Genomic DNA, 20,140 nt, shown 5'->3' on the forward strand with positions numbered 1-20,140 from the left:
TACTCTCGTATATTGAGTCAAAAATCCTTGCTGAAATAACTAGTTTTGGAATTCTTGATGGACACTTTTAGAGTGCAATGTTGAAATAAATGAATAAAAAGTCTCTGCCACGTTTTATTTTCTTTCTTTCTGGCATGATGATGACATTTTCTGTTCATCAATATGAACTGGTGCTGATTGATACAATATGTGGTTCACTGTATAAAGATGAATGTCAATTAATGCTAAAAAAAAAAAAAGAGAGATCACGTGTCTGAAGACCGGTCGGGGGACGCGTGCACGGTTGCTGACGTGCCTGCTTGCCTTTGTTTAGTTCTGAGCTTCGGACTGAAAGACCATCCGTTTTATTCTTCTAACCAGGCGTGCTGGAGGGTCTTGGGTCCCAGTGGTATGCTGGCTGGAATCCCCCAGCTTGACCTGCTGTGGTCTGGGGCAGTTCTGTGCCTGGGGGGGGGGGTCTCACTTATTACCTGGCACGAAAAAGCCTTTAGAGGTTTTCTGCGCAGTGCCTTGAAATGTGTCGTGCAATTTAATGATGACGTATGTTGGCCACAGCTGTGAGTGTCGGGTATCAGATGATTTGTATCACTTATCCTAATTGCTTTATATATATACTGTATATACTTTAAGTTTTGAAGTGGATACTAGGTAAATTTAGGTAACATGAATTACCAAAATTGAGCTATGCATTTTGGGCTCGACCTAAAGCTAGTTTGTATTACAATGGCATTTTAAAACTACTGTTGGAAAGCTTGGAAGGAATGACAAACTGAATACGCAGCAGATTGTACAGTAGATGAGGCCAAGTCTGAGGTAAAGGTGTGCTTCCGTTGAATGATTAACACCGTGACTCCAGTAGAGCCTGTTGGTTCCAGGTCGGGGGCCTTGTATAGATTAGGCAGAAATAGACCTTAGACTCTGGTGTCGCACCATCGCTGCACTGACGGGATCAGGTATCGGGTCATTTCTCACAACGTAAGGACATGTCGGACACAAATTTCGTCTGGTGAGGACTTAACCAATGGTAAAAAACTCTTAATAATAATGCCATCATTTTTAAACATTCCAGTCCGACAGTCTCCTGACGTTCAGGGCCTGTTCATTCTGTACTGTTGTTTGCTTATTCCTGACCAAGCGGCAGTCTGTCTCTCATAAATGAGGGACTCTGGCTGCTAAGCAACAGTGAATGCTAATGTGGAGTGACGGGCCATGCCCCCCCCCCCCCCCCCCCCACCCTGGGTTAGCCAGGGATAAGTTACCATGTTGATTTCTTCCTCACTCGTTCCTTCTGTGAACTTGGGAGTGGAGCACAGCAAGTCTTTGACATTGTGCAACCAAGTCACTGACTGTGTGTCCAACATGATGGTCGACTCGAGATGACTGACCTGCTGGATTAAGTCTTTCTAAACCAGGGGCACCTTCGTTCAGGCTGCTACGCTGCTGATACACAGTTGACTAGCGCGAGGAGGGCGGGGTGGTGCTGCAGGCATGCCGTTGCCTGTCGAGTTGGCTGGAACCAGCGCTTTAGAAGGAGAATGGAAATGGGATCGTCTGAGTGTAACGTTTGCTGGGTGACCCTGCGATGGCTTATCTCTGATGCGATACAGCTGACTGGAGGTATTTTCTCATCAACTGTTGCTGAATGGAAAGGATGAGTGGAAGTGTCAAGTTTGGTCATATTCTTATTGATCTCTTTGGTTAAAGGTAAGTGTTTGTGTGTTTTGTGTTAAATCATATGTTTTTTCTGCAGTGTTTCTTGCATTAATTTGTCCTGGGGTCTTTTGTCCATGAACATTGTCGGGTAATGACTCTTGTGCAACATTTATATAGATCAAAATGTCATTTCTTTATATTTTAGATGGAAGATAGAATCCAATTTAACATGTACATTTTACACACTGCGCTTACAAACACGATGAAGTGTGCATGTAGGTGAGGACAAAAAGGTCCTGCTGTTACTCTTGATGCCATTTTATTACTAGCGTGTTGTTGAGGAATTAGTGCAAATCAATGCACTGAGAAATAGACATTGATGTTCAATTCGGTTCTGCACAGACATTTTAAACGTGTTCAGTTACCACCACCACTGCGAAAAAGGAAAAGTAATATTTGTAGTATCTCTCGCAATTTTAGTGTTAACTAAAGTACTTTGTGGACCTCAGGCCTGCAGCTCCCTCTATTATTACCGACGCTTTAGTGAATGCTGGTGTCTGACTTTTGTTCCATTGGTCCTTTTACATAGATTCTTGTCTGCTCTTATGCATATTGGTAAATACACTAAATGTATTGTATTACTGAATCAAATATTGATTATTAAATTGGTGCTAAAACCCCCAAAAAGGTCTCCAAAATACTCCATATTATAAAATGAATCCTCATATGTTCAAATAAAAAAGTTGAACCCTGAGCTCTTTATTTTTGTACTTTATCTGTTTCCTGTTTTCCTATCTAGGGAACAGCACACATCCTCAGTGATCCATCTAAAGCCTTAAACTCAAAGGAAATGTGATGCTGTACATAATTTCATGCTTGGTATATAAATTTGTGTTTGTTTTTTTATTTTGGGGTAGTTAAAACCAGATTGATTGGAATTGTCAAATAAGCAGCCAAACGTTTGGAGTGAGAGCTCATGTAGACAGAATTGCACTAATGTTTTCTTGAAGCCCGATCCTGACGACTTCTGCATTTTTAATTGCACCAAGTTATAAATAATTTGAGCATCCTGGTATTGTTGCATTGGTCACTGACCACAAAGGCTTACTGGGGTAGGCCTGAGCCTTATGGCTAAAAACCCTCTGATAGGTTTTGGTGTAATATTGTGTGAATTTACAAAGAAGTTGCATAATATGAAAGAACACTAAAATTGTGACTTTTTTTGTCTCTTTACAGATATTCATACCTGATTTTAAGAATGTGATGGATTACTGTGCCACGAAGAGACTGTCAAGTCAGCATCGCCAAAATGTCTGAGTCATTTAACAGCTCACCTGACCCAGGTGTGCACACGGTTCCTTTGTCTCACAGAGACCTGCAGCTGGGCATGTCATCTGAGAATCATTACAGCAACTCATCACTGTCCGCTTCATCCGAGTCCAGCAGCAGCATTTCTAACCCGAGTCACGGAGAAGATGTTGACATTCGGGAGTCCTCAGTTAGCGATGTGGATAACCCATCTGTGGCCCTATCACAAAGTAATGTGCTCTTTGCTGAAAGGGAACAACTGAACCAAGTCTTTATTGCCACACCTGTCATTAGCAGTGTCAATTTCTGGAAAGAAAATGTGATTCTGAGTAGTAACCCCGAGACCGGATCTGACGACAACCGGAGTTTTGTGAAGAACACCGAGGATGGAAGTAACCATTCAGTCGTGTCTCTAGACTCTGCTGAAAAGTTAAGCCGGCTGGGTTCATGCATGACCTTCCATAGAGGGTCCACTGAGAATGACTGTTGTTCCCTTAGCTCTGGGGAAATGGTGCTAAGGAGCAGCAGTTTTTGCCTGGAGGAGCACTCACGTTTGGTGGTCTCTTCCCTGGAGGAATCATCTACGTCTTCACCCGCTGGCCGTCAAGCAGTTCCAGCTGAATCTGACCTGTTGTCAACCAGTTATCGGGATGTTTGCAAAAAATCCCAAGAAAAACTCGCAGAGAAGACAAACCATCCGTGTCTGGGCATGACCTTTATTCAGGCAGAGGTCTCCGACGAGGAAAAAGATAAGGAAGCTTCCAACCGTCTTGTAACTCTGCCTAGTGAAGGTCTTTTGATGACCTTTGTCTGTGAAACGCCCCCTGCTGATTGTGGAAAAGAGGATCAGTTTTCAAGCGCTGAACCCCAGCTTCCCCATTTCCCTGCAGCCTGTACACCAGAACAAGGCAAGGACTTTGTGCCCACTCTGTCAGCTGTGCAAGACACCGATGAGGATGTTCACACTTCCACTCCAATACAAAATATAGAGGACAAGGTACTTGGCCTCCCTCCCTTTTCAGAGTCTCCCTGCACTGGAAAAACGGGCGCCTCGGGACGCCGTCCTGTTAGACGCCAGCAAGTGTCTGATGCGTCTAATTGTTCGGCTGCAGCACTGCTGTTGTCCAATGGCAAAGTAAAGAAGTTTCCCAAGTCAGATTTCAGCAGTGTAAAATCTAAAGTCGTAACAAGAAATTTCTATCACAAGTCATCACAGGCCAATGTAAATAAATGCAGTGATGCACATAAGGGAGCAAGTATCGGAAAAAGTACTGAAAATGAAAGAAGTAGCCCTGCAGTTGTCACTACTGCCATAAAAATGGGTAATGATGCTCAGAAAACAGGGTTTGCATCTGTGCATCGTGCTGCGGATGGACAGGGTGCAAATGGAGCATCCTCAGCATCCCACCACCCAGCTGCACATGAACATGATTCAGCAGCCCACTGCAGTCGCGCTGACTCTGCAGCACAACGATCTGGCAACCAGACCTTCTACATGTCATCCCCAGAGAAATCCCCCAACGGGTTCCAAACGTATTCCAAACCAACTCCAAAGAAGGCCGTGCCGAACAAAGTTGAGGTCAGGTCAGGTTCGGCATTAGGCCAGGCCAAGCCTCCCGTCCTGGAGACGCGACCTCGGTGCTCATCGGACAGTTCATTGTCATTTCGGCCAGCCAAGCACCAGAACCAGAATTGCCCTTACAAAAGTAAACCGGTCATACCGGCTGACGCTACGGACAGTCCTACTGAATACTCTATGAAGTTTAAGAAGATGAGCCTGGTGGTGAGTGTGGACACGATGGGAGCATTTCAAGATTCAGCCATCATTTATTACATATCTTTGATTACTGACCGCTGCTTTGTTTATTTTGTAGAAACTGTTCAGCAAATCCAAAATGGCGGGAGCTTCGAGGGATGAGAGCAAGAGCAGATTTCCAGGACGGCTTTCTCTGAGACCAACAGGAGGAACTCCGCTTTCACAAGCGCCAGCTGTTAGACCCCCACCGGCCACCTTGTTAGCCAGGCAGAGGGAGGCTACCCTCGGGAGGGATGAATGCAGGGCCTCCAAAGACGGAGGTACGCCTCGACCAAAGCAAGCAGGCACTCCAGGTAATGCTTTTAATTTAGTGTGGTAATGTTAACGAACATTATTGTTGATGTGTTGAGATGATTTTGTGAAAACATAGCAGGAATCTTAAAGTTTAATCATTCATTTTTTTTACAAAACTTAAAATTTAACAGTAATTAAATATTGAAGTTGACCCGCTATAATTGTCAAAGTCTAATGGAAGGGTTGCTTGAGCAGCACCAGGGGTGTGTGGTTCAGGGGAGGAGCCGGGTCCTGCGGAGCAGCGGCCATTTTCAGTGCTTAGTCCTCTTCAACTGGCTAACGTATTAAAAGTTAGTTTTCTACTTGCTAGTTTTAAATAATACCAAGATGCATAATGTAACGTTGCACAATATTCAGGCTGTATTAAAGTGGTCTTTCCATCAGAGGGTGACACAGAGCACTTGCTCTAAATGAATAGACCGAGCTCAGCCATTCTCCACGGAAGCACAATCTACCTTTTCTCTTCACTGCTCATTTCCTCTGCCTAGTTAGTGGAAATTACATATTTTTGAGTTTGTTGAGTTGAAAACTGAACATCTTTTCTGTATTGAGAGGGAAAGTAAATAGATCTGTTGGAGATAAGTTTTAAATATGTAATGTTTTATATTAACATGTTCAGTAAGCTTTTTTTCCAGACAAATCTCATGGAAATGACTCTGGGGGGGGAAAAAAACTGTTTCATCAGGCTTTATTTGGGATGTCTGCTATCTATTTGTGTTCCGTTGTATTCCAGGCGCTCAGAGACCCCTTGCAGCAGGAAAGACAACTCTTGGAAGTCCCTTCACAGCAAGTGTTAAGTCCAAGATGAGTGTATTCCTGCGTCGTTCTTCCACTTGCCCCTCTGTTATGGGCCACCCCCCAACTCCTACTTCGAGAATACCACGCAAGATACAGGGAACACCCAGGAGCCTCACTGAGGTTCATCATGTTCATGTTCAACCGAAGGAAGGTACTTTTAGATAATCAGCCTAATAATGATTTACGTCAATTTTAGTAATATTTACTTTAAATACAGGTTATTACATAAAAACATGCAAGTTGTTTGCAGGTTGTTTATCAGGGTCAGTTGGGAGTGCTCATTTAGACATGATGGGAGTGGCTTCTCTTTCAAGTAACCCATTTCAGCGCTGGGCATAGATGTAAAGCATCCCTGGGGCAAATCTTTGATTTAATACCACATCTGGCAAGATACAGGGGCTTGACATCTCAAAGACACTAGCAGGCATTATTTTAAGCTCTTCGGGAATGTGGAACATCTGGAAAATCAATCCTAAAAAATCTGCATGAATTGACTGAAATCCCATCGAGCACCAGTAAATGACTTTGTGTTGAGGTTTGAATGACGTAAAGGCATTTTATTTTCATCCCGGTGAAATAAAGGTGCGATACTGTGAGCGGTCGGCTCTCTTCCGCCCAGCGGCTTCATTAGAATGCAGGTCTTTGATTGGCTGAGAGGACGTATTTACCCCCCATGTAGTTGTCATAGCAACAGTCTCTCTTCCACTCTAGTTCACACACAGCATCGCCTGGGGGGCACGCAGGCAGACATCCAGCGTAACAGATGTTGTCTGAGGCGCAGAAAGGCGCAGTCTCCCCGTTTCCTTTTCGAAGTAAAATCAGAATGGCTGGTTACACAGGACTTCGGAGCTGCACTTGGACTGAATTTCCAGCACATGGTTTAACCAACTCCTCTTCAGTGGCGCAGGGCAGTGCAGCAACTAGCTGTGACCTCACACTCTTGACATGTCTGCTCATTGGATCATATCGCTTTTGTATCCTTCCTTTGTTAGCTGCATTTAATGGAAAAGATAAAAGGCTCGTGAGAAGTAAGTGATCCTGGAATATAATGTTGAATATCTGAATATTTCTGTTCAGTTTAACTTATTTAAAAAAAAAAAGGTTTACATGCTCAATGGATCGGTCAATGTTGAAAATGTAATTCTATATTTGCTACATCACCATGTGATGAATGTTATCACAATGGCCAAACTGACGTCACCATTTGTGTGTGTGTGTATATATACATGTTTATAGTTATCTAACACGAGGTACTTAACAGCAGTAATTTCACTTTCCTCACAGTTTCTGGCGGAGCCACGGGTAGAGCAACCCCAGTCAAATCGACTCTGCCTAAACCGAGACTCGGGGCAACCCCGACAAAACACATCGGAAAATGTAAGATGACATCTCTACAGACGCACACACACAGACACACACATTTGTGCATTTCAAAAGTAAATCCCCATGAAAGAAACAATTTCTTATTTTTATAGTTCCCTCAAGCGGTTGACCCTAAACTGTGGTTGGATCCAAGCCTCCCGATCTGTAGGGAAAATGCGTGACCACATTGATTTTTACATCTAACAAAATCCTCACACTGATAAGGAAACAGTCCTGTTAATTCTGATTTCAAAGTACTCCTCTATGTGAAGGAGCCACTCTTACTTTGTTTGCTTTTAAATATATGCGATAAGAGTAATCTGATTCGATTGAATCAAATCACTTCTCTCTCTAATTCTTCAATCGATCACTGTATTTGATCACATCTCATGACCTGGTCCTAGAATAGAAGCTGACTGAAGTTGCGTTCTGGTTTCACTGCTCACACTGCATTATGGGTCGGGTTAACGCTTGTCTTCTGCCTCCAGCAGCTTTGGCTGCGGCATGTAAACCTGCTGCTTCCACCAGTAGAGGAGCTTCAAATGTGGCAGCCAGTCCACTGAAGCGGACTCCTGCAAGATTTGCTCGACTGTCTTCAAGTGCTCCTGGTAAGTGTCTCTGTGTTCACTGTCATACCGCTCGGTGTTATAATGAACTACCGTAGTAGCATTTTAAGAGCAGCTACTTGTTTTTTCACTCAATCGCATGTTTTCTGTTAACACATTCACACTACAGCTATATTGTCGTGTGTTTTTTTTCTATCTTTGGTCACTTACAAATGTGTTACAAGGCATAACAACTCATGTCACTTGTAGTAATGTGTTTTACAATCGTGTGGTGAACCTTTTCCTATCCGTTGCTTGTGAATGCCAAAACCTTTTAACAATGGTCGTTCATTCCACTCATCAGTTATCAGTGGCGTGATTCAATCAGGAGCTTTTCTGCATTCTGTTAGATCGGATTATATCTCTGTGGCTTCACGTTGTTTTCTATTCGGTTCTAGTTTCCCACCTTTAGTGGAAGCCGGGTTTGTAAAGGTCAGTGAAAGGAAGAGTGAGGGACTGGATTGAGTTCCCATTGGCTGCAGTTGCTCTGTTTCCCCCTCCCACTCATCTTTCCCTACCCGCCCCCTCTGCAGCTTGGATCTGATACAGCACCGCCACCATCTGGCATGGTTGTGCTGTTTTTCTCGGCTTTAAGAGATTCGTGTATTTGGTGAAGAACAGAAGCCCAGTTTTTTCCAAGAGGATTATGGGATTTTATTTGCAGGGGGCGGTCCTTATTCCCAATCACATCAGTCAGGCTTTGACAGAACAGTGGCCGGACATCAACCTGCCCTGCGTTTTAGAGCATTCATGGTTGGATATTTGAATTTTAGATTTTAGATCTGCCTGCTGATTTAGATGCCTTTATTTTTTTTCCAAGGCATTCTGAGGAGTGACTTCTTATCATTCTTTATCTTTTTTATTTAATTTTTTTAAAAACTGTCAGTGCTGAAGGACATTATGCCATTTTAAAGTAATAGTCTTAAAATCGTGGCTTGATCTGAATTTGAGAGATGTTATTGTCTCCGAAGCTCTCCCTGTCCAGCATCCGTGTGCGTTTGGCAGCCAAGGGTTTACTCCACAACCTGCAACTGCTGTCAGGATGCAGGAGAAACACTGTGGTTTTCCAAGCAGGTCTGTCCCGGGTTTTTGTGAAATATTATTATTTTAAATATTTTCTTTTTCTTTTGTTTTTTTTTTTGTAAAAATATTTTGGCTGAGAATTTGCTTCAAGTTGTTCAGTTATCTGTTTCTAAAATCTACATCTCCTTTTAGTTTCTACATTTAAAGCACATGATTATATATATGGTGTTGATATATTTTGTTCAAATACGTTCATTTAATTTGACACTTTTTATCCATATTCAGCCTTAATTCATTTTGTTATTTTGAATGCTATGTGCAATATGGATGAGAATACACAGCCATGGACACTATAATCTGTTGGTGTTTTATTATGGTACGTTTGTTATATGCTACTAGGATGGTGATGTGGATGGACTTTTCAGATAGATAATGCTGTTAAAATGTGTTTCCACTGAAGGCTAAGGTTGAGAATGATTGTCTGGCATTGTCAAGCCAACGTTGTAACAAGTGCCTTATTGTGATGGTTCTCGTCACGCATCATGCTTGGTGCTATGGTGTGATGTCTCCTTCCAAAAGCAATGCAGTGAGCTGTGCAGTCACTCTGTATTCGGTGTTGAGTCTTCTAGTTGAGTTGGTTTTATGAGCTGGGAAGGAGAGCACAGGGCAATATCATGTCTTCAACACTCTGTTCAGCGACTTGGACAAAAAACGGCTGCAGATCTTCTGTTGCCAGGGAACAGGAGTAGCCGTTCTGTTTCAATAGTCACTCGTTTAAAAAAGCTTTTGTAGATGAAAGAGGTTTCTCTTTGTGGTCATTTGGGTAAAATGCAGCCTATTCATGCATTTACTGTTGAAATGCCTGAATGCTCACCTGTACCCATTTACTTAAAGCTCTGAAACCTGGAGATAATCAGAAAGTTCTGTCTGCGTTTCTCTCTTTAAGGGCTTATACATTTTATTCTTGTGAATAATGTCGATTATTGAGACTGTTTGTTTCATATTAAATTATATATTTGGTTATTCTGTTGGTGGTCCGTGTTGCATGTGACCCCAGCTGAGGTGACATCGTTCCTGCTCAACCAGCAGAGGGCATCCCGGTTTAAAGAAACCCCGTCGGATGAAGTTTAAGCGTAGAAGCTTTACGATTCCTGAAAGCTGAGCAAGACACTTCAACTGTTCTGGATGTGAATATTTTAGAAAAAGGTTTGATATTTCTCATGCTATATTAATAATTCAAAAGTTTGCATGCAAACTGGTTCAGCAGCTTTGCAGTCAATGCACTAACGCAGGTTTAAAATGGCTGACTCGACGAAAGGAAGTGACAAACTCCTTAAATTCTCTGCCTTGTTTTTCCAGTTAAACCATCCACCCAGGCCCAATATTAACGTGAGGTTTGTCTTTGAGGCTGCGCCCCTCTACTTTTTAATGTGTTTACTTAAACTGTGACGCACAGAGCTGCCTGTGAGAAACGGGTTTTGGGTGAGCCGGATAATGGCGCTGTGTAAACTCGAATCAGTTTGTAGCGTGAATGTAACAATTATTCATTTAAGATGAGATGGAGCAAGCTTTCGATCTGACTGTTTGTGTCGCTGCCCTGTCCACAACAACAGCCGTCTCCCTGCTGGCCTGGCGAGCCTCGAGTGTTGTTCTCCACACAGTATTACGTTCTTCCCTCAGACTGGCGCTCAGAGAGCCGTCTGCAGCTCTTCTCCAGGCCAGCAGCAGAGAAGATTGTGGGGTTTGTTTTTCCTATTGCAAGATCACTCTCTTGCCAATGGAAAGTTATTTTTCTGAAGGAAACCGTAGATCTCGGTCTCACAGCTGAATATTTGTGCTCTCGATGACACTTGGATCTAATTTGATTATCCAAGTTGTGTTTTTCTTGGTCGGAGGTTGTGCAAATATAGCATTAAAGAAGCTACTATTATATCATGGTGACTTGTATCTATCGGGGTTTGTATTTCACTTAATTCACTCTAACACTGGCGAGTGCCAACCGGCCTCCAGCGACGGTAAGTTCCACTCACTGGTATCCCCGTTATGTCTCGGGTTTGGTTACATAACACTCGTAGCCTCTCACAGACACTCTGTTCTCTCAAGCAAAACATGTTTTACGCTGGTGTCTCATGTCAGTTTTCCCCTTCGTCTGCGCTCAATGGTAGAAATGGAAGCAGTCTGTGTTGTAGCAGAGGAAGATGGGTTTGCAGGGTGGTGATGTATTTATAGAAATGATGTACCGGTACAGCACCACAGCTTAGCTCTGGGGACCAGTGTCAGCAGAGCACTAGATTAAATTAGGATACGGAAAACTCGATTGCATTCAGAGGATCCGTTTTTACTTCTGGGCTATCGGAGGAGCAGCCCTGGGAATCGTCAGACTGAATGATTGGACGAACCGTTTGGTGCATAAGTATCTAAAGCTTTGTTACTGGATCTGACTGCAGGCTAGAGGGTGGGTGGTATCGCCGTCAGACCAGCTACGTTGGCCACGGAGGGAGGGGGGCTATGATGATGATCAATGTTTTCACAATGCTCAATGCATGTTCTTCCGCAGTGGACAAGAGCAAACCTAAGGCCATCTCCCGCCAGCAGCAAGCATCCCGTCAGAGCAACAGGCCTCAGGATGCGGTGCCGGCGAGCGTCACCAGGACTGGGAGAGAGGACCAGAGCAACCAGCGGCTCAGTGGACTCCTGGCAGCCAGCAACTGCAGATTTGAGGCTCTTACCATCGTCTTGCAGCAAACATTGGCTGAGGTAGGAACTGTATTCATAATGGGATGTTATTTACTTTGTATTTGCTGTCATACATTACTCAGAATTACCATAATACTGGAAGTTCAACAAGAAATCATCACATTTTAAGGGGGACCCGTATCAAAGGTCCTGTCCATGTTGTTGTTTATCCCCCCACACAAGCTATTCTGTTCATCATCCTTCCAATGTATTTACATTTTATATTTCATCATGTCCTTATAAATATGCATTGTGACTTAAGCAGCAACCTGCAGAGTGATTGTAAGGGTATGAGGTTGCGTACAAAGATATACTTGCAAGCGGCTCATTACCTAAATAAAAGTCCCCACCAACTAATTCCACACTGAACGAAAGAATAGTCGACATTTCATTTCATAGAGATTGCCTTTCCGCTGGTCCTTTTTAATGTGTATTGATCGTTAATCGGGCAGGCAAGCTCTGAGAGTCGTCTGACATCTTTTGACTTGTGGATGCACAAGCCTGCTGTTTGTTTTTGGATCTGTTTTAACAGTGGAGCCATGTGATCGGCTACCAGGAACTGGAAGCCCGAAGGGATTATTCTGTGCAGCACGAACTGGCTCACCCTATCAGAATACCCTCCACAGAACCTGGACTGTCGTACTCATTTAGTTTTTAGTGGAAGCAGAATCATTATCTGGTGCTTGGATGCAATGGAATGTCTTTACATCTGGAGTCCAAGTGGCTTATCCAGCTAAATGAGTGAGATTGCGCCCACCTAATGCAGTTAGAAGACAAGCATGGTTCATTTTCCTGTACACAAAAATCAGATGCTCATCATTGGAGGTTGGAGCAGGTACAAAATCCTGGTTCGAACTACGGGATGAGGCGTGGCGGAAACACTGGAGAGCCGGTGGGCGCCACGTCCAGCGTCCAAATAACAGACCCAGCGCCCACTGTCAGGTTTCATGACCGCCCACAGAAAACACTGGGTGGCAACAAACTGAATTATTTCAGGACATGGTAGGCCAGCGGTGAATCTACGTAGATGGGGAGACAGAGACTCCCTGATGTGCCCGGGGCGCAGAGACGAGCCTCAGGACTTCATCACTCCAAATTGTCCCTAGTGTTTGAGTGAATTCACAATCTCACTTCACTTACTTTACCAGGAAAGTTGGAACTTGATCTCGGTCTACCATCAAGTGTTATTTGATAGCGGACACAGAATCATTGATGTACTCTGGGGACAAATGGATACGCCTTCCCAAGACTTGGTATATAAAATGTGCAAAGCCAAACACAATGGCCTGTAATCACCACTATTTAAGTATTTCACAGTACTCAAGTACAACTAGAAAGGTTTTACGAAGTAGCTCTAGCCTTTTCATTTTATATTTTTTTATAGCTTGTATTTGAACGCCACAAAAAAAAAACATATCTCATAAATAGAAAAATGAATGAAGTGGAGGCCAGAGAAGCAGGACTAAGAAAATGCCTGTCTCCAGTGAGTTTACCTGGATATGGGGAGGCATTAATGTAATCTTGCAACACTGGAGTCTTTTTTTTCCAGCGATCGTCGCTGGTTAATAAGTGTTGTTTCTAATGCCATCTGAGGAATTGGTGACGTAGCATTTTCTGTAACTGCAGTGACTCATGCGGATGCAGGGAAACGTGTCTGTCTCTGCATTATGTCCTCATGAAATTGAGTGATTGTAAAGGCTGAATTCCCCTGGCACATTGTAAGTTTAACGGTGTAAAGGGGTTATAGGATGATATGTTTGGGTAAGTAGTGGGGGATGGTAGTAATGAAGCCCCCCCCCCCTGCATGAATCTCCTGGGAAGGTCACTACTGCTCAGCACAAGTCAGGCAGCGCTGGACAATTGATGTTTTCTCTGGCTGCGTGACGCGCTGCCTTAAAGTGACCACGCCTCGGTGGATGTTTGGCTGCTGCAGCGACGCTGGAGCCTGCCTGTCTCTTAGGTATAATACGGTAATGCAGTCCTCCGCCGCTCGACAACCAGTAAAGTGGCTTTTTCCAGTCCTCCCTCAATGCAGTCTGAAGTGTCTGGGAGGAGGTGCAGGAGGAGGTGCAGGAGGTGGTGCAGGAGGAGGTGCGTCCACCTGGACCACTGTTTGTGCTACTGGGTCTCCATAGCGGGTCGGGGACTCCAGCAGCCGCTCTCCAGGCTGAGGCTGCATCATGGGCTGTTCTGGCAGCAGAGTGTGCCTTAGTGCTCCCTACGGGGTAACTGGATTCTATCTTCTACTCTGCAGAGGGCAATAGATGCGGATCTGATGCACGGCAGGATGAGAACTGGATTTACCTTTGTACCGTAGTCAGTCTTGTGATGTTTGGCTTGGCTGACTTAACTTTGCCTTGATAAGAAAATCATTCATGCTGCGTGATTCTATTGTTTTTTTTATATGTGAATCAGCATAGTAAGAAGGGTGGTTGATAAGAGAAGCAGAACGCTGCAACAGCTGCAGAGCAGTCAGAAAGGGAAGCATGAATGTGTGAGGATGGCTGAAGATTTGTGAGACTCTGAACGTGAGTTGGACGTCAAGTTCTCCTAAACCCCGCCCACCTATTCCTAAATGCTGGTTTCTTTGTCGCCTGCTGTATTGTGTTGTCTCTGCATTTGGTGGCCAAACGCGATCTCCAGGAAAACGCACCGACACGGCTTCGATGGCATGTGGCTGACCGTTCTGTTTCTCTCTCTCTCTCTCTATCTCTCTGCAGAATGACGAAGCCACAAGGCAATGCAGGGCTCTGTCTCAGGAGCTGGTCCACCTTCGAGGGGAACTGGGTGAGATATGGCAGCTCTGTTCAAAGTTATCACTCTAAGTACACACTCTTGGCTCAAGGTCATGTTTTACTGCCCTTCCCTGGTGCGTTAATTCTTTTTTATTGATTTAGTTTTCGTCTAGATACACAGTGGATCATTTCGATGTTGACATTGAGAGCAGTTGTGAGAATACAGTAGAGTTGTTCACCCTGCGTACGTGTTTTGTGGTGCAGCTATATAATTTATGGGCATTACATGTTAAGCATTAAACCTTGACGACTCGGATCGACGGAGTGCAGTGTGGCGTTTGTTAGATTGAGCTGGAGTGTCAGCATTTAAATTGACTATTACAACATCTGTACGCTGTAGAATTCCTGTTTCTCTGCTTGGATACGTCTGCAGCTCATCTGCAGGTTCATTGCTTTGCCCCCCCTCCACACAGGAGGAGCTTGCAGCGGTCCAATGCCACGCCGCCTTAGAGCTGGTGAGAGCTCTACGAGCGACGCTGGTGTCCAGCCTAAGTGCTTTCACAGAGAGCTGGCTTGCACATGCCGGCCCACGCGCCGGCTTTCATCTCTCTTACTTAAGCTAGCAGCAGTGTTGTGGCCCCCGCCCTTGCCTCACAGCCTCGGGACTTCCACATGACTGTTCTTTGTATACCGAGCGCTGTTATTTCTGCGCTCTCACATTCTTCTTCCCAGTTTGAGCTGTTTGCTCCAGATGCATTCTGATCATTGCACATATCTCATGCAGTGCCTCACAAGCAAATGAAGCATGACCCCCCCCCCCCCCCCGAGGAAAATACTCAAAAAGCTGACCCTGGCAGAGCAGCGGACGCGAGCGAGGAAACGCTTGGCGAGCCTATCAGGGTGTGTGCGAGCACAGCCAGGGGTCACTTTGTTTAGCTTAGCTGGACGAGTGGTAGAAGAAACGAGTTGCTGTCTGCACTAGGCCCACGCAAAAACCAACATCAGATCGATGAGACGGTCACAATCATCTGGTCTGAAACCGTTTAGGGGATCACAGGTGACTATGGACGGAAGACGGGCTGCACCCCGGAGAAGACGCCAGCTTCTTAGTTTACTGACCGTCTACAGACGTTCTAACTTGCACGCTGCTCCTCCGGTTTACACTGATGTTTTCATATATTTCCACTAGACTTCCACGTATAGCAGTTATTATCGACCTTTTTGTGCCCGTCATCGTTTCAAAAGGTAAATACCGGTATTGGACTTTGTTTTTGAAAGAGGTTTGCCCTGTAGCCTTTAAGAAAAACTGCAAGATTAGGTCTAAAGGTAATGGAAATCATATGACAACCCAAAAGTGCCTTGTTGATTGGGGTTAGCAGTCGAAATGCACCGGCTATCATTTCCTGTGATTACACTGCAGCAGTATCAGCTCTGTCACCTTTATTTTTAACTGGGTCTTTGGGACAGAGAGCAGCAGCTGATTGGCTGATCTCAGTGCTCGCTGAGTTGCATAGATATAAAGCAGATCTGTTAAATATAAACAACTCGGAAACAGACCAAAAATGTAGTTCATCTCGGGAGTGGAGTCGCTCACGCTGTACTTCTGTACCCGAGATGAAAGCCACATGACCCGTCAACGCCAGCAGCTGATAGCAACATGATTTGTGCTTGAGCTCTTAATCTAGACAGGTTGTGGCTTTGCTCACTGTTCACCCACTTCAGAGCAGATATGATGGACGCAAGCCAAAGCTAGTTTTTGCAAACATTAAATGCCAATAAGTAAAAGAGACGAAACCTTTTCTGTAAGTATTTACTGATTGTTCTGTTTGCTGTTTTCATGATTTTGGTGTCTGCACTGTACCAGATCTTGATCTGGCTGTAAATGACTGCAGTGTTTGGCACATGCACCATAAGAGGAACCTCCCATTGAAACGCACTTTTTCCGTTCCATGTTAGAGCACATTTGGTGTCCCATGTTTATCTCAGGAGAGAACCTTGCTAGGCTGTCGGTGGACATACCAAATTTATTACTCAAGCAGTTACTAATAGATTTTTCCAATGCCCTATTTTAAAACTCAGTATGGCCATGTAGTTACCAGTGTAAAATAGTAGTTTTCTGCTTTACTCCCCCCCCCCCCCCCCCCCCCCCCCAGATTGCTCTGTGCTATCCTCTGAGCTTCTGGAGAGGGAGAAGGGGGAGCTGCATGTTGCCCTGGAGGATGCACTGCAGAAACTGCAGGAGCAGCACCAGAATGACCTGGCCAATCTGGAGCAGAGGCTGCAGGCCTTTTACCAGGCTGAGTGGGACAAGGCCCACCTCACCTACCAGGAGGAGGCTCACAAGTGCAAGAGTCTGATGCAGCAGCAGGTCCGTCGCTGCGCCACCTCTTCAACTAGTTATGGAAAGATTTGGATGTTCTCACATTACAATCATTAATACTGAGCGTTCCAAATGAACTTTTATCCCGTATTGTTTTTGAAGATTGAAGGAGTTGAAGCAAATCACGAAGCCATGAAGCAGGAACTGGAGGACAGCCATGCAGAACAGCTGCAGTGTGTAAAGCAGCATTACGAAATGTCCCTGGAAGGTCAGTGAGCAGGACGAAACGTCCTCTCAAACCAGCTTTTGACTTTTATTTCAAACTGACTGTGGATAAATTCCTGATGAGCGTATTTAAATACTTTGCCCCAGAGCATACAGTATATGAATGTTCTTTTCTACTTCATCGTGGATATTTGTTGCACAGTTTGACTTGTATTTATTTTTTCTCCTTTAGACCTGCGTAAAGTTCACAAGCAGGAGCTCCAGTCTCAGGAAAAAAGTTTAAAAGATACAGAAAGTGCTCTAACCGTAAGCTTGACTTTTCTTTTTAACCAATAAATTAACACAAACAATGTAAGCAACAACTTAATCTAACAACTCTGTCGTGCTTTGTACATCCACAGGGACAGATGGAAGCTCTGACTGCAGAGAATAGCATGCTGATTGAAAAAGTAACCGCTGAGGAGAAGAGGAGGAAGCAGCTGGCTGACAGCAGTCAGGTGCGCTCACCTGCCTGTTCATTAGAGCACAGCATTTCATGGCTGCAGTGCTGCTTGACTGTTCTGCTGTTAATACTGTAGACGGCTCCCAGGAAAAGCGTAGCTCAACGCTTTCAGTTTGCAAATCTGACTGGAAGTGGTTTCAGCACTAGCATACCATGACATACGAATATAATTCACCAAGCAGAAGGTGGCAAATACCTGAACTGAACGAGGGAAGCGCGCTAACACCGCTCGGCCATTTAGCGCCAGCGTCTGGAAGGTGCTCGTATCTCAAATGTATGCAATGTCTCAAAGCAAAATGTCGCTCGCAGGTTTGCTCGCGTCTCTGAACACTCGTATGTCAAAGCGCTCGTATGTCGAGGTATTACTGTACTTTATTTTGGTAACTACACCTTAACATTGAGAGTGTTTTTCCCCCTGAGTCTGGAGCGGTGTCAGTGATGCACGGCGCCCTCTGTTGTGTGGTGCTGGTTTTATGCCGCATGATGTTGTTCTTCAGATTTTTGGCAATATTTGTCCCCGCAGAAGGACGCCCACACTCTGTATTTGGAGCAGGAACTGGAGAGCCTGAAAGTGGTGCTGGATATCAAAAACGATCAACTCCACCAGCAGAAAAAGAACCTGGTGGAGATCGACAAACTGGTAACGACTGAGATGGATCAAAAATATTCACTGATTTATCAAGACGAGCAAAACTGCTCAGGAGAAGAAAAACAAATAACTTGAATCGCTGAACTGTTTTGGATGTTTTTGGTTCCTTGACAGAAAGACAAAAATGTGACTTTGAAGGAGAGCCTTGATAAGATCCTGCAAGAGAACGAGGAGCTCAAGGCCCGCATGGATAAACATGCTTCTCTGTCAAGGTGAGAAGAAGAATCACGGCTCACGGTGATCAGACTTCTGACTGTTCTGAATTACTGAAAAGTCACCTCTGAGATGTCCTCATTGTTGAGTACCAGCAAACGGGTTGAGCATGTCAAAGTATTGAGGACCAGATGTAAGTATTGCAGGGGAAGGAGGGGGGGGTCGTCGACTGACGACCTATGCAACGTTTCGACTTTACGACCGCACTTGTCTGTCTGTCTACGATGTGTTTTCACGACATTCCGGGAAGCGAGCGAGTGGATCGAGTGTACGACAGATTCTGCGGTCTCACCCTCGATGGTCTCTTTCTTCTCCTCAGTCGCGGAATCATGACGCAGCATAATATACTTACAGTAATTTAACATGGGGGTGACTTAAGACCGAATCGGCTTGCAACAAAACCCTCGGAACCAATTGTGGTCGTAAGTCGACGACCCCCCTGTATTGATCGGGATCATTTTATTGATGGTCGAAAGCTGTTAATGACCTGCCTTGTGCTTTGGGCTTATCCTTTGTAGTCTTGGTGTGTTTGATCATTTCTGGAAGCAGTGGGACAGACATGCTGTGAAATGGGCGCTTCAGTTAGCTGGGCTCTTTCTTCTAACTTGCCTCCGTTGCTGCTGTTTTACAGGCAGCTTTCCACAGAGCAATCTGTGCTGCAGGAGTCCCTCCAGAAGGAGTCCAAGGTCAACAAGCGTTTGTCCATGGAGAACGAGGAGCTCCTATGGAAGCTCCAAAATGGAGAGCTGAATAGCACGCGCAGGGTGTCCTCCACCTCAACCTCCCCCTCACGCTCCTTCTGCCTCCAGTCCCCTCGCAGCTCGGAGCTTTTCTCCAGCCCTCCGATGTCCCCCAGATAGCAGCGGGCGCAGAGAGCAGACCCTCTTCTTTGAGCTGCCCCCCTGAAATCTGAAATGACGCCACAGCCTTACCTCGGCTTTGTTAACTCTGACACTTGCTCAACGGAGATGCTGTAGACTTTTAAAACGAAGTTGCACAGAAGCACTTAAGAAGCAAGGCTTCCTTGTTTTGTTTTGCCTTTTTACATCTGATTGTTCTGATGGAGAAAAAGGAAATCTCAGGACTTTATATGAAACGCTCTTTTTGCTTCTCTGTTGGCAGACGGCGTAATTTATTACATTTAGTGTACACACACAGGCGCTACATGAAGTGAAATACACACATGCTGATGCAGCACTATTTGTAGGTGTATCCTTTGTTTCTGGAGACCGCAGCCATCTCTGAATTCAGGGCAGCTATAAACGCAGAGAGCACTGTTCCCCCTCAGAGTGCATTTTATTGGGAGTAAAATATGGAATTGCTTTAGCACCTTTCCTTGCTGCATAAAGGGGCAGTGAAACTGTGTTTTTTTTTTTTAACCAATGTTTGTTCCCCAGAGCTGTACATGTCTCATCTCTGCTTCTTTCAGCCTGTGTTTCCCACCGTTCTATTTCTAGGTTGGCATTTTAAGCAGGCCTCAACCCTGTGTTTTTGTTTGCTTGGCCATGGGACCAATCAAAGTTGTTGTTTGTTTGATCCTTGTTGGTCAACCCTGACCAAACCTCCCACTACAGCTTTAAAGGGGGGGGGTTGCAATGAGCTTTACATTACATGTTGGAGAAACCACCTCTTGGGAATACTGCCCTCAAGAGTATTTTGTGTTAATGTGTTATTGGTGTGTTGAGCCTGTTTGAAATATGCAATTAATAAAGTCTTGTAGCAAACCTGTTGTCAGCGTGAGCTTCAGCTTTCACTTGGGGGCAGCAGACGCGCGAACGTGAAGCTCCATCCTTGCGATCGTTTGAAGCCAGCATCTTTGAATGTTCTCCAACGTCGGAATATTCAGAATCGTGAAGCAGCAGCTGTTCAGCAAAGTGGAAACTGCAGCTAGTGTCGCACTG

The 20,140-nt window shown here is 44.8% G+C and overlaps 1 protein-coding gene across 1 annotated transcript; it reads left to right on the forward strand.

The window, feature by feature from the left end:
* The first annotated feature begins 2,962 nt into the window (after positions 1-2,962).
* Positions 2,963-19,934, forward strand: LOC137895323 (microtubule-associated tumor suppressor 1 homolog). The gene is made up of 14 exons (XM_068740803.1): positions 2,963-3,752; positions 3,852-3,958; positions 4,448-4,744; positions 4,836-5,037; positions 7,154-7,246; positions 11,417-11,616; positions 14,316-14,382; positions 16,484-16,698; positions 16,813-16,918; positions 17,108-17,181; positions 17,277-17,372; positions 17,901-18,017; positions 18,141-18,238; positions 18,871-19,934. Exons 1-14 carry the CDS (start codon positions 2,963-2,965, stop codon positions 19,097-19,099), a joined length of 2,691 nt encoding a protein of 896 aa, XP_068596904.1. The 3' UTR covers positions 19,100-19,934.
* Positions 19,935-20,140: the final 206 nt, after the last annotated feature.

Source organism: Brachionichthys hirsutus, chromosome 6, assembly GCF_040956055.1.
Source record: "Brachionichthys hirsutus isolate HB-005 chromosome 6, CSIRO-AGI_Bhir_v1, whole genome shotgun sequence".
Lineage (NCBI taxonomy): Eukaryota > Metazoa > Chordata > Actinopteri > Lophiiformes > Brachionichthyidae > Brachionichthys > Brachionichthys hirsutus.

What these genes read in the sequence shown, in the direction of transcription:
- LOC137895323 (XM_068740803.1), top strand. Translation starts at nt 2,963, where the DNA reads ATGTCTGAGTCATTTAACAGCTCACCTGACCCAGGTGTGCACACGGTT. An exon ending in TACAAAATATAGAGGACAAG is followed by an intron (nt 3,959 to 4,447) that starts GTACTTGGCCTC and finishes TCTGGCAACCAG; the next exon opens with ACCTTCTACATGTCATCCCC. An exon ending in AGAGTCTGATGCAGCAGCAG is followed by an intron (nt 16,699 to 16,812) that starts GTCCGTCGCTGC and finishes TTGTTTTTGAAG; the next exon opens with ATTGAAGGAGTTGAAGCAAA.